This window comes from Typopeltis vanoorti, chromosome 20, assembly GCF_054136105.1.
Source record: "Typopeltis vanoorti isolate ZY-2024b chromosome 20, IOZ_Tvanoo_1.0, whole genome shotgun sequence".
NCBI classification, from domain to species: Eukaryota; Metazoa; Arthropoda; class Arachnida; order Uropygi; family Thelyphonidae; genus Typopeltis; species Typopeltis vanoorti.
In genome coordinates this window covers 14616404-14629572 of record NC_143568.1, presented here as the reverse complement: position 1 = coordinate 14629572, position 13169 = coordinate 14616404, and the positions used below count along the sequence as shown (strand labels likewise).

At 36.0% G+C, this 13169-nt stretch overlaps 1 protein-coding gene across 1 annotated transcript in view; it reads right to left on the bottom strand.

Annotated features, from left to right (window-relative positions):
• The window catches only part of LOC150095249 (protein FAM135A), a 455287-nt gene that overhangs the window by 388250 nt on the left and 53868 nt on the right, over window positions 1–13169 (bottom strand). The window contains exons 3-4 of the mRNA XM_090409881.1: window positions 9301–9380; window positions 9055–9194 (exon numbers count right to left, since the gene is read on the bottom strand). Of these exons, the coding sequence (XP_090266007.1) occupies window positions 9055–9194; window positions 9301–9380 (220 nt within the window). The remainder of the gene's footprint in view (window positions 1–9054; window positions 9195–9300; window positions 9381–13169) is intronic.

Sequence of the window (13169 nt, the reverse complement as noted above, 5' to 3'; positions counted from 1 at the left end):
ACTGTAAGTTTTTTTTTTAATTGGAAGAGTTAAGACTGTCAATAAGCATTTAGTGAATAAAAGAAGAATTTGCTATTTACGTTCTAAAGGAATGTCCGAGAAAACTCTGATTAGGAAGTTTCATCTGCATTATGGACACCGGATCTAACTATTATTTCTACTAAAAAGAGACAGAATTAAGTCAGGAAGATTTTATGTGTGCTACATGAGTGATGAAAAAGGATCTGTATAAATGAAGAATAGAGTCATATATCTTCGGAAAAGGGCCTTGACAGAGAGAGAAACTGGCTATGAACATTTTGTCATTTTGAAAACAAAGTGTTTAGTCTTAAGTGTAAGTTTATTTTAAAAAGGCCTTGGATCCAATTAAATTTGTAGTTAGTTATATAAAGTTGTTTGAAGTGTATATATATTGTTTTTGTTTTATTAAATGTGTTTATTTTGGTCTTGAGTCAGTGATTATTTGGATTCTGAAAGAAAGAGTTAAGATCATTGCACCAATTGGAGTGAACCCTTGTGCATATATTAACATATAGGTACACTCAGAATTTAAAAAATTAATGGTTAGAAAAAGAGATTGATTAAAAATCTCCTCTTTAAATAAACTAGTTATTAACAACATGCCTTTGTGCGAGTATTGTGGCTCTGCATTAACAATAATACATTTTTAATAGACTGCCCTCATTATATTAATGAGCACAGTCATTAATTTATTGCTGTTAGTAATCTACCTGAGCCTTACACAGGAAAATTTTTTTTCAGTGTAAAATCTATACCTAGTTTTTTTAATTTTTGCATCTTGTAGAACTTATTGTTATTCTTTCTATTCCATAATGTTTTCCACTGGGTTATTCGTTTGTTTCATAATCTGCATGTGATTCATGCAGGGGGGAGAAGTAGATGATGGTATCTTAGGGAACGAATTGACCTAGCTACAGCATCTGCTGCCTCATTTTTCTTAATCCTGACACTGCTTGGGATCCAACACAGGTAAACATCCAAAGATGAAGTCTCCTTATCTGATAGAGAAAATCTTGGATCCAGGAGAGATTTTGTTAGTATGCCAAACTTAACTGTCTGGAGAGTGCTTTATTTGGTATAAATTATGTGCCTTAGGTAGCATTTCAATTTTATATAATGTAAGCTCTATTGTATGCAGCTCTGCAAACATTGGCACATTCAGGAAGGATCTGATTTGATATTATGATGTCTGGGAAGACAGCCACAGACTCTACTAGAGATCTGATTTTGAAATATCTACAGACATCAGAGTACTCTGCTCTATGTATATCCAATTGGTATATTCAATGAGTCTTCAGACTCAGTGGAGGTGCCAGTACAATAATAACAATAATACGTATATGAAAGATGCTAGCAGAAAGAGGGATGGTGGAATGTCTGACTAATCTGCACAAGGAGAAGATGCATGGTCTTCTCCTTGTGCGGCAAAGGTTGCCACACAAGGTTGGTCGATTGGTAGAGCCTCTGCTACTAATGGCTCAGTTAAGTAAGTTTGAGCGTGGTTAGTAGTTGGAAGGGGAACCAATTGTTCGATGCTATTGGCACACTCTCCCTCTATGAGTCTTTGGACTCCCTGGAGGTGTCAAATAATAATAATAATAATAATAATGGTGGCAGCTATGGCACGGTAGTGGTAGTGTATTTAGGCATCCATGCAGTATTGTCTATCCTGATGTTTACAGTTTGTAGTAATGATTTTATTCACAAACCAAAAGAATGTATAGCAGTCTGATCATCATCATCAAACTGCCATACATCAGATTATGAGAATTGCAACTGGAACATTGTGAATACCACTTGTTGCTAGTTTTTACATTGAAGCAATCAGTGCAATATCAGCAACTATCTTTACAATATTCTACCACCATAAAATCACTGCCAGACCATTCCACATGACCAATATCATTTTTTGTCCACATTGTGAAAATTTATACAATTTGGAAAAACTTTTCAAACCTCAATAAATTTGGGTGCATGAGACTCCCAAATATGGGAAGCATTAATACTCAGATTTTTAACTAATGGCCAAAACTACCCAATTTAGCACAATGGGGGGGGGGGGGGTGCCATTTAGGACTCTAGATCCGACTTTAGTTTTCTTTCTTCAACCTCATTTGCCCAGTGTTAGTGCTTGAGTGAGCGTATTGTTTTTTGTGATCTCTGATGATGGCAATGTAGCATTTCCAAAATATAAGAAAGTTAATTTTTTTGATAGTGTTAATTAATTTTAAGTTTTTATAATTCATATTTTAATATACATTGTTATTTCCTGAAAAATAATAGTTACAAGTCAGTGAACTTTGCATCACTGCTAGAATTCATTGTATTGTCCTCACAATTTTGGACATATGTCCTGTAAATTTTAGATCCACATCCACCACCAACCCAAAATCTCTTATTTCCTCCACCTCCAACAATATATCCCCACGAACAGTAAATTCTACATCCCATCTTTGTTTTACAAATTTTAAAACCTTACATTTTGCAAACCTGAACTGGCATTCTCACTCCTGTGCCATTCACTCAGTCTATTCAAGTTTTCTTGTAAGGCCACATCTGCTCTACTCCTCATAGTTTAACCCAACTTTGCATCATCTGCAAACAACAGTATATCCCCATTCAAATCTTTCCCAATATCATTAACATACAGGTTAAACAGCAATGGCCCTAAAACAGATCCCTGAGGAACATCACTAGTGACTTTCCTCTTCTGGGATATTGCTTCCCCATACACAACTGGCTGATACCTATCAGATAACCAGTCTCCAATCCAATGCACTAATCTAATATCCAACCCCATCTGCTCTAGTTTGACCATCAACTTATCATGCAGTAATCTATCAAAAGCCTTTGCATCATTTTCCAAATCCAATGCTGCTGTCACCTTATTGTAATAAGTAAGTAGATTAGTAAAACATGACTTCTTAAGGAAAATCCATGCTGTCCATCAATGATAAGAAGATTGTTGTCGACCCAATTCTGGATCCTGATTCTCACCAGCCTTTCCAACACTTTATTGATTGGCCTATAATTTGATGGTTGAATTCTGTCACCTCCTATATGAAGCAGTACAATCTTGCCTTCTTTCCACTCCTTTGGAACTTGAACCAATGTAAGACTCATATTAAACGGATATGTCAAGGCAGATATCTTGGCACATTCTTCAAAATACATGGTGATATATCATCAAATCCCACAGCCTCATTAATATCAAGTTTGCTTAAATCGGAATATACCTCTTCCTCAGTCAGTCGGTCTTTCCTCCTAGGAAGTTGCCCTTATACCATTTTCTCCAATCAATGCCATCCCACCATAATAGTTTTTTTTTTTCCTGGCTCATATTGAAAGAACTGCCTAGGATTTATTATTATTTTTTTTTGGCTTCATTAGATAACTGCTGCTCATAATGAACTTTTGCTACCCTTACCGAGTTACCCTCCTTGCCTGTTCCTTGTATTTCTAATGGAATTGATTATTACCACTATTCTTATGTTGCCTCCATAATGTCATTTTTTCTCTGTATTGCATGCTTAATCTCTTCATTCATCCATTCCGACCTACCTTATTTAACCTTCTGACTTTTGGAATACATTTAGAATATACTTTTTCATTCATCCTCACTGTTACACAAAGTATAAATATTTTTACCTCAGGCAATTTCATTTCAAGAAGCAAATTACAGAATCAAAATCAGTTTCTTTTACAACTTTATAAACAAAATGTATCAAAGTAGAGGATTCATTAAAGCCACTTTACAGTTTCATATTTCTCAAATTCCATCACATGTTCCAAGAAAATAATCGATATCACTAGTGTCCTTGAGCCAGAAGATGAAACTTTCTATTTAGTCTTTTTTTCCTGAATTGAAAGAGAACATCTACTCAATATCTCCTTAATTTAAATGAAATATATACTGATCTTTAATTGACCATGATTTAAACATCTAATACCAACAAATTTCGCCAACGGGGCTGTCCGGCTTCTTCAGGGCTTATAATGGTAAGAGAAAAAAAACTCAAAGTGGCTAGTATAGAGAAAATGGAGTAACACTATAGCATAAATTAAACATTAAAATAGAACGCATAACATTACACGCATGGAGCGAGTTGTGTCAGTCACTGTTATGAGAGCATGTTCTGTAGTTTTGAGCGAAATTAAATTCTGACAGACTGAGTGATCTTATTAAGGTTTTCCATATGTCAGCTATCATCATTCCCTGGTTTCTGTTAAGATTTTCTCCAGAACGGAGGACTACAACGGCTTCCTTGAAATTTCTACAACGGAAATCTTCTAGGTAAGGCATGGAGTTGCTATCCCAATCAATGGTATGGTTAGTAACGGCGAAATGGGCTAGACCTGAGTTGTCTGTTCTGTTATTAACATCTCCTATATGTGTTCTTTTTTTTTGGATTTCGAGACTTCTCAACATCTGTCCTATATAGTTCAGACTCTCAAAACATCTCAAAATTAGACCCAAAACCTTTAGTGTGGTGGAGGTACGTAGACGATGTTTTCATAATTTGGAGGGACACAAAAGCAGCTCTTTTGGACTTTTCAACCAAAATTAATTCTTTTCATCAAAAAATACAATTCACTTTGAAACTGGAAAAAGATAATCAACTACCATTTTTAGATACCGTAATCAAGAAACTAGCAGATGGACATATCGAACTAATAGTCTACCGCAAACGAACACACACTGTTCCTTCACGTTACCTTCATTTCAAATCAATTCACCATATTTCCCAGAAGCTCAGCATAATACATATGCTCAAAAATTGAGCCACGAACATCATCTCAGAAGAAAAAGAACGTTATGATGAAATTACTCATATATCAGAGACATTAATAAAAAATGGCTATCCAAGGAATTTAATCAACAAGATTCTTCATAGAAACCCTCCACAACAACCTACCATCACTCAAGAGAGTTCATCCATAGTTATTCCTTATGCAAGTACAATGTCCAAAAAGATTGCAATGCTTTTTAAACCTTTCAACATCAGAGTTGTATCCAAACCAGTCAAGACTGTCTGTCACATTTTAAGATTGCCAAAAGACATTAATGCTTTTTTCAAAAACACTGGAGTGTACAACATCTCATGTGCTTATGGTCTAAACTATAGAGGACAGATGTCGAGAAGCCTTAAAATCCAAAAAAAAGAACATATAGGAGATGTTAATAATAACAGAACAGACAACTCAGGTCTAGTCCATCATTTCGCGATTACTAACAATGCCATTGATTGGGATAGCAGCTCCATGCCTTACCTAGAAGATTTCCGTTGTAGAAATTTCAAGGAAGTCGTTGTAGTCCTCCGTTCTGGAGAAAATCTTAACAGAAACCAGGGAATGATAATAGCTGACATATAGAAAATCTTAATAAGATCACTTAGTCTGCCAGAATTTAATTTCGCTCAAAACTAACAGTGACTAACACAACATGCTCCATGCGTATAATGTTATGCATTCTGTTTTAATGTTTGATTTATACAATAGTGTTACTCCATTTTCTCTGTACTAGCCACTTTGAGTTTTTTCTCTTACTGTTATAAGCCCTGAAGAAGCCGGACAGCCCCGTCAGCGAAACGTTTTGGTATTAGATGTTTATAAATCATGGTCAATTAAAGATCAATCTATATTTCATTTTAATTATATTTTAATTATATATTATATGTTTGAATGACCAAATATAAACTAAACAATCTCCTTAATTTCCTAACAAAAAATTCTCTGGTCTGTATTCTCAAAGTTCCATTTTCTCTCTCTCTCTCTCACTTTTCTCTCCGTTACCAAGGTACTGAATGTCCTCTCTGTCAACTATCAATCATCCATCAACCTCCTCTGTGAGGATGTGCACTTGTTCAACAAAGTGGCAAGGAAGAAGTCAGTAATGGCCGACACACTGACATCATTAGCAAAAGTTGTACATCTTTATGATGAATGACAGATATCACAGTGCACTTAACAATTCTGAATTACAATAAAGAACCACTGAAAATATTACAATTATTGGATATCTAGTAAATACAATTCATTTCACATACAAGAAAAATTGTGAACGGAAGCTTAGAGAAGAACACAGTGGATTCAAGACAAATAGAGCTTTGTCAGGATCATGGGAATATAACAAGGATCTGTATTTAAGTTTTGTAGATCTGGAAAAGACAGAGAAAGTGCAAAGAAAAAAAGCTGTCCCAAACACCACGATTATATGGGATATTATATTAAGCAATACTTAGTCTATATCTGAGTTGTAAATCAGCATGTTAGAATTTAAGGAAATACAGGAAGATGGTTTGATGTTAAATCCGGTGGTTCAATCAGTTCTTTACTTTATGCAGATGATGTTATAATTCTAAATAAATTATCACAAGTCTGCAAGATCTGGTATGATTAGCATTCATACCAGAGCTAATCTCAGGTGCTATGAACTGGCTTAACCAATGAACTGGCCTTAACGTATATACATGTAAATAATTAAATAGATGTAGAGTCCATTGGAATTAATATAATATTTAGATACTATTGTAATAATATGGATATGAAGCTTATATTTTTGATATATTTTATCCATGTAGTTGTTTGGGTGGTTAAATAGAATGGGGGAGTAAAGGTAAGCAAAACAAGTGTTCTTTGCAAAGAGACCAAAATCTAGGTGGATTGATACAGTAAAAAAGTGCCTCAGAAAATAGAAATATAAGATCTAATAATATTTGAGTCTTGAGACAGCAAATTAATTTGGAGAAGAATTGCTAATAGGAAGTTAGCAATGATGTAACTTTTTCATATGGATTACTGACATGTACATCCCATCCCTGAAGGTACATGGCAGGAATTTGGTGACTGATGATGATAGATAAAAAAAGGTAGGGGGTACGTCATGTCAGGTGTGTGTGTGTGAGAGAGAGAGGGGGGGGGGAAACATTATTAATATGATGTCAATAAAGGAGAGATTTGATATTGAGAAAAGTGATGCCAAAACTGCCTGTGATATCTGAAATGTCATCATCATCATCAAATTCCTGACATGTACTCTCAAGGGGTGTTCAGGATATGATAGTACTACATGAAAAATTTACAGCATTACTAACTTCCTATCCTCCAAATCAGTCTGTTACTTGTCAAGACTCCAACATCATTATCAGATCTTATATTTCTATCGTCTAAGGCACTTTGTACCGTATCAATCCACCTATATCTTGGTCTTCCTCTGGATCGTTTTCCTATATCTGAAATGTACAGAATTAAAATTTGGACTGAAGACTCAAAATGGATGGGATATTTTTTTTAATTTATGAAAAAGTATGTATGGGTAATGTGGAGATTAGTGGTATGGAAAATTGATTCCATAATATTAAGAGAATCAGTTGCATGAATTATGAGTTAAAGGAGGTTATCTGGTTTATGAATTTTTGGTAATCTGTACATATTGGGGTAGGAGATTAAAAGGTTTGAGCATATTAGATAATTTGGAATGCTAGGCCACTTTTTCTTGAATAATTCTTCTTTCTTTTGAATTAGTAGGGTGATAATCTAATTGCCTATGTGTGATTCTCTGTAATTAAAATAATTTTCTAGTTGTATTCACTAGTATTAAGGACTATTGCACCACTCTTTGGTTCTGATAATTTTTATTTTTCTGCAGATTTCTAAGAGCAAAGGGTTCATTACACCCCCCCCCCCATAGTCTCTATGAAACATGAAAAACTGGTGTTGCTTAATCATTTAATTCATTCCTATGTGCTGTTTCATTTTTAAACTGTCATAGTGCAAGTTTAAACTAGCATTAACTTAAGTTGCTGTATACATGTATAGCTCCAACACACTCAATACTGTGGAATAAGAGTAACTGATTATGGAATATAGTTAGTGTTCAATTAAAACAATGGAGTTCTGTTCTAACAATTCCTATTGTAAGTTAGAAAGGTCATAAGTTGAACCATAACGATACATTTAACAGTTAACATGCCCAAATGCTAAAATGTGCAGGTCTTTTTTGTTATATTTTTAACTAATTTTTGTTTACAGTGAAATAATATAATGTACACATCATAATATAAAATTACTATGTATGGTACTGACTGAACTCTAACAATTTCTGGACGATAGATTGGAGGAGGCAAGGTAATCAACCATAATTTCTTCAGATTTAAGAATTGCAGCAAAACATTTCAGGGATGGTTCAACAGATGCATAACTGGTAAAAGGTCCAGGTTCAGATCTGGGTGGTGAGGGAAGGCTGTTTTAAAAATATGTACATTACCAACTCAGCCTGCAGTTTGCCTTTTCTTTTCTGCATAAATTTTTTTGTAGCAAGCAACTGCAGCATACATTATTCTGACTCCTTTGGTAAATCTCTCCATTTCCTTAAACAAGTAAACTGCCTTATTAACAGAGGTGCATCTATCAATTTTTTTTTCTGGGGGGGGGGATTGGCTTCTGCATACTGTTCTGCCTTTTTTCTCTTTTCTTCTTCATGTTCTTCTGCTCTGCCCTCTTCTGCAATTTTCTGTGCTTCAATCTGTACAAAGATATTTATTTTTTTTGTTCCACATTCCATTTTGTTCTTACAACTCGTTAGCTAGCAGAATTATCTTGTCCCAAGTCACTTGTAAGGCTTATCTTTGTTGAATCCTCTCAATATACAAGTGTATATTTTTAGCAGCTTCTTCCAAACATCATTCATACACACTACTGTCACCTCACTCCATACTGCATATACATTCTTGTACAATGCAAGATATTATATTCCTTCCAAAAGTCTGTGAGGATTTCCTCAACTTCAGAAACAGCAACAGCATGAATGAAAGAATGCCTTAAATAAATGTTTTGAAGGCAGCAATAACATCCTGGTCCATGGGTTGCTAAAATGAAGTTTTATTTGGTGAACTTGCTAAATGGATTGCTGTGAAAAGCATAAGTAGTCATAAGTAACATCATTAAGTCGAGGACTAACTGTATACACTTGGTTTATGTTCAATGAAAATAAGTAATTTCTAAATATTGACTAATTCTATACTTAATACATACCCTATGTCCATCCACCAACAAATGTAATTTGAATGTCACCAGATCATCCAGTTGTACTTCTTCATTTTTGTAGAGTATTTGAAAGGTTTTACTAACTGCTGTACCATTAACAATGCATGCAGGAAAGACCAGTGAACATGCTAAATGGAAATAGAAAGACCAACTACTTAGTCTAAGTTTTAACATTTTCTTTTTCATATCAGCAAACAGATAATACAGCATAAAAAAAGCAAAAAATAAACTTACAAGAGTTACGTGGTAGACTAACTTCGATTTTTGCTGGTAGTTTTGGATTAATTTTTAATCCAGTCCTAACCTGATAATATCTGTAAAGAGAAATCAAAGAAAAAAGGTAGTAATTTGTTTATATGACACTCATCTTCTCATCAGATTCCTTCAGTTACAAAGATAAAGCAAAATGGTTTGAAATATAAGCCAGTGTGGCTGGCTGAATGAATACTGTCTCCAGTTATTGACAAACAGGTTATATGTATGTGAATCCTAGTAAGACAGATGTCTGTTATAGCCTTTAGGTGATTTTTACTGCTTGGTGCGAGAATATCCTGATTACTGGAAGTCTGAAATGGCTTGATCAAAATACCATGTTTCTTCACTAAAGCAGGGTTTCTGGATTATCCAATCCAGAAACCCTGCTTTGGCTCACCAATGTACTATAGGTTTATGATTTTGTGTGTGTGTGTGTGTGTGAGAGAGAGAGAGAGAGAGAGAGAGAGAGAGAGAGAGAGAGAGAGAGAGAGAGAGATTTTCATTAAAAAGAAAACAACAAAAACTGAAAAAATATGATCCAATCTTGTTACGTAGTCATGTTTTTTTTTACATACATCTTAGTTTGATTAATCAACATCACTAAAGAAATGCCTTTGTATATAGTGTTTCAAAAAAATTTTCTCCTCCAACTCCTACACAGATGACCAAGGAAAATCACCTGCTACCATACATATAAAATGAGTCCCACATGCCTCCTTCAGTTTTTCTGCAAAAAAGATATTAGAACACTAAACAGATTTAGACACTAAAATGTCTTCTGGTCCTGATGAAATTTCTTCGATTGGTACTCAAACATTGTGAATCAGAGCTAACACTTATCTTATTATATTCAAACTGGATTTATCCCAATGAATGAAAACAAAAACATAACCTATTCCAAAGAAATAAGCCTACTGTCAAAATGCCATCCCACTGCCATCACATCAATCGTGTCCAAAATAATCAAGTCAAAAACAGTCAACTTTTATAATACCTAGGGGCCAACCAATTAATCAACAACCATCAGTGGGATTCCACCAATCTAAATCCATGGCTTACTTCTTAGTCTACATCACCCACCGCTGGACACGTACCATGAAAAGGATTAATGTAATATATTGTCACTCTTGACATTTCAAGAATATTATCTGGCATTAAGGTCTGCTCAATAAACTGCCATCATCTGGTCTACCTGCTGCCCATGTAACTAGGTAGCAAGCTTTCTTTCTGGTAGTTCGCTCAACAGCATGGTGGATAGTTCCTTGCTTTGAGCAGAGCTGCCCACCAATGCAATAATGCCTCAAGACTCTGTTCTATCACCTGTTCTCTTTCTCCTATACATAAATGACCCACTCTCAATCACCACTAATCCTATCTACAGTTCTGTGGAGAACAGTACACTCCATTTGTCCTACTCATTCACAACAAACCATTAAGGGTCCAGACATCCCAAGCTTCAAAATCTGCAACCAGATTTTGAAGGTTGCAGATTTTCTTTATTTTATAGAGATCAGTGCCTTAAACACTGATCTCTATAAAATCTTTCAAATGGAGTAAGGATAACCTGTCATTTCAATGCCATAAAAATGCAGTCTCGACTTTTCTCCAAATTGGATCTCATCTCACCTACCCTTGTCCTCAGTAATATACAAATCACCAGACTGGATCAGATTTCTCTCTCAATTGACCCAATTTACCTCCAGTTTCTCTTGGCATAAAATATATCACATCAATAGCTTCCTCAGCCTCTAAAAACATAGGCATTCTTTAATACTCTAGATGCAACTTTTTATTCATCCAGAAATCCCAAATCAGCCCAACATTAGAATACCATTCACGTATTAGAAGTTTCTTCAATTCACACGAAAACTTAAGAAATAAGTAAATAATATTTATTTTATTTCAGTCCAAACAGGCCATCAGTGGCAATGTCAGTTAATTGCAGGATAGAATGTGAACAATGGATTGATTTGAAACAGTCAGTGTTGCCTCCTGTTATTATTATTATTATTATTATTACGGGCAACTCCAGGGAGTCATTAGACTCATCGAGGGAGGCCCCAAATCATTTTCATCACAACTATTCGACATTCATACAGTATCTATCATACCTCGCCTTAAACTCATTCACTGTCACAGCATCCACCACAGACTCAGGGAGCGCATTCCACTCATTCACTACTCTAAAAGTAAAGAACCCAGCTCTAACACCTTTACTAACCACACTTTTGCCCAGTTTCCATGGATGTCCCCTAGTCCTCCCACAACCAGCCCTGTTCTCAAAAATATCTTCTGAATTAATTTTATAGAAACCCTTCAGTAATTTGAATGTCTCAATCATATCTCCCCTCCTCCGCCTATCAACCAATTTTTGCAACCCACAAATCCTCAACCTGTTCTCATACGGTTCATTCCACAGACCTGCTATCATCTTGGTCACTCGCCTCTGGATCCTCTCCACCTCCTCCCCATCAAGAAGAAACCTAGGTGACCAAATCTGAGCACAGTAGTCGAGATGAGGTCTTATCAAGGCTCGATACAGAGGAACAATAACCTGCTTGTCTCTGCTTGTCAACGTATTCTTCAGCAACCAAGTGATTTGATGAGCTGATTTGGCCACTTTTGCAATGTGTCCCCTAAATTTCAATTCCTTATCCACCAACACTCCTAAATCTCGTGCCTCATCAATTTCCTGGAGCACGGTTCCACCAATGCAGTAAACTGCCTCCCATCTTTTCACCCCAAAATGCATAACCTTACATTTTGCCACATTAAATTGACATCCATTCTCCCTAGCCCAGACCTCCAATCTATCCAAATCATCCTGCAAAATTTTGACGTCATCTGCATTCACTATTGCCCTACCCAACTTCGCATCATCCGCAAACAAATGAACTGTTCCTCTCAGATCCTTTCCTATATCATTTATGAACAAATTAAACAGCAGTGGTCCAAGAACAGATCCTTGTGGTACACCACTAGTCACAGGCCGTCTAGTGGACTCTACTCCTGAGTAAACCACTCTCTGATATCTCTCCGTCAACCACCCTCCTATCCATCTCACCAACCCTATGTCCATTCCCATATGCTGCAATTTACTGATTAGAATTCCATGTGGTATCCTGTCAAAGGCCTTAGCAAGGTCCAGCAGAATCACTGTAAACCCATTACCCTTATCCAGTTCAGCCGTCACTGTGTTATAATACGTGAGCAAGTTACTGAGGCATGACCTACCCTTCACAAAACCATGCTGTCCCCGATACAGTATCCCATTTTCTTCTATCCAATCTTGTATTTTCCTCTTGACTATTTTCTCTAAGACCTTGATAATGATTCCTGTTATGCTGATTGGCCGGTAATTTTCAACAGCAGCCTTGGAACCACCTTTGTGCAGTGGAACTATTTTCCCCTCTTTCCACCCCCTTGGGACTGACCCAGTCCTGAGGCTCAAATTAAACATAATGGTCAAGGGCACTGACAATTCTTTGGCCGCTTCACGTACGACACGAGCTGGTATACCATCCAATCCCACAGATGTATTGACATTGAGGTTCTGTAATAGACTAGTTACCTCTACCTCATTCATCACAATTCCAGTATAAGCTGTTGGTTCCTCCATTTCCGCAAAGCCACCACCTGGATGATATACTCTTGCAAAGTGCTCGCTCAGTAATTCCACAACATCGACTGATTCAGTTACCTCCCTACCCTCAGCATTTTTTAAGATCATTCTACCATGAGCATTTTTCCTTTTACTTGCAACATATTGAAAAAACTGTTTGGGATTCTCTTTAGCCTGCATGGCCAATTTCCTTTCGTAATCTGCTTTTGCTTTTCTTACCACCCTT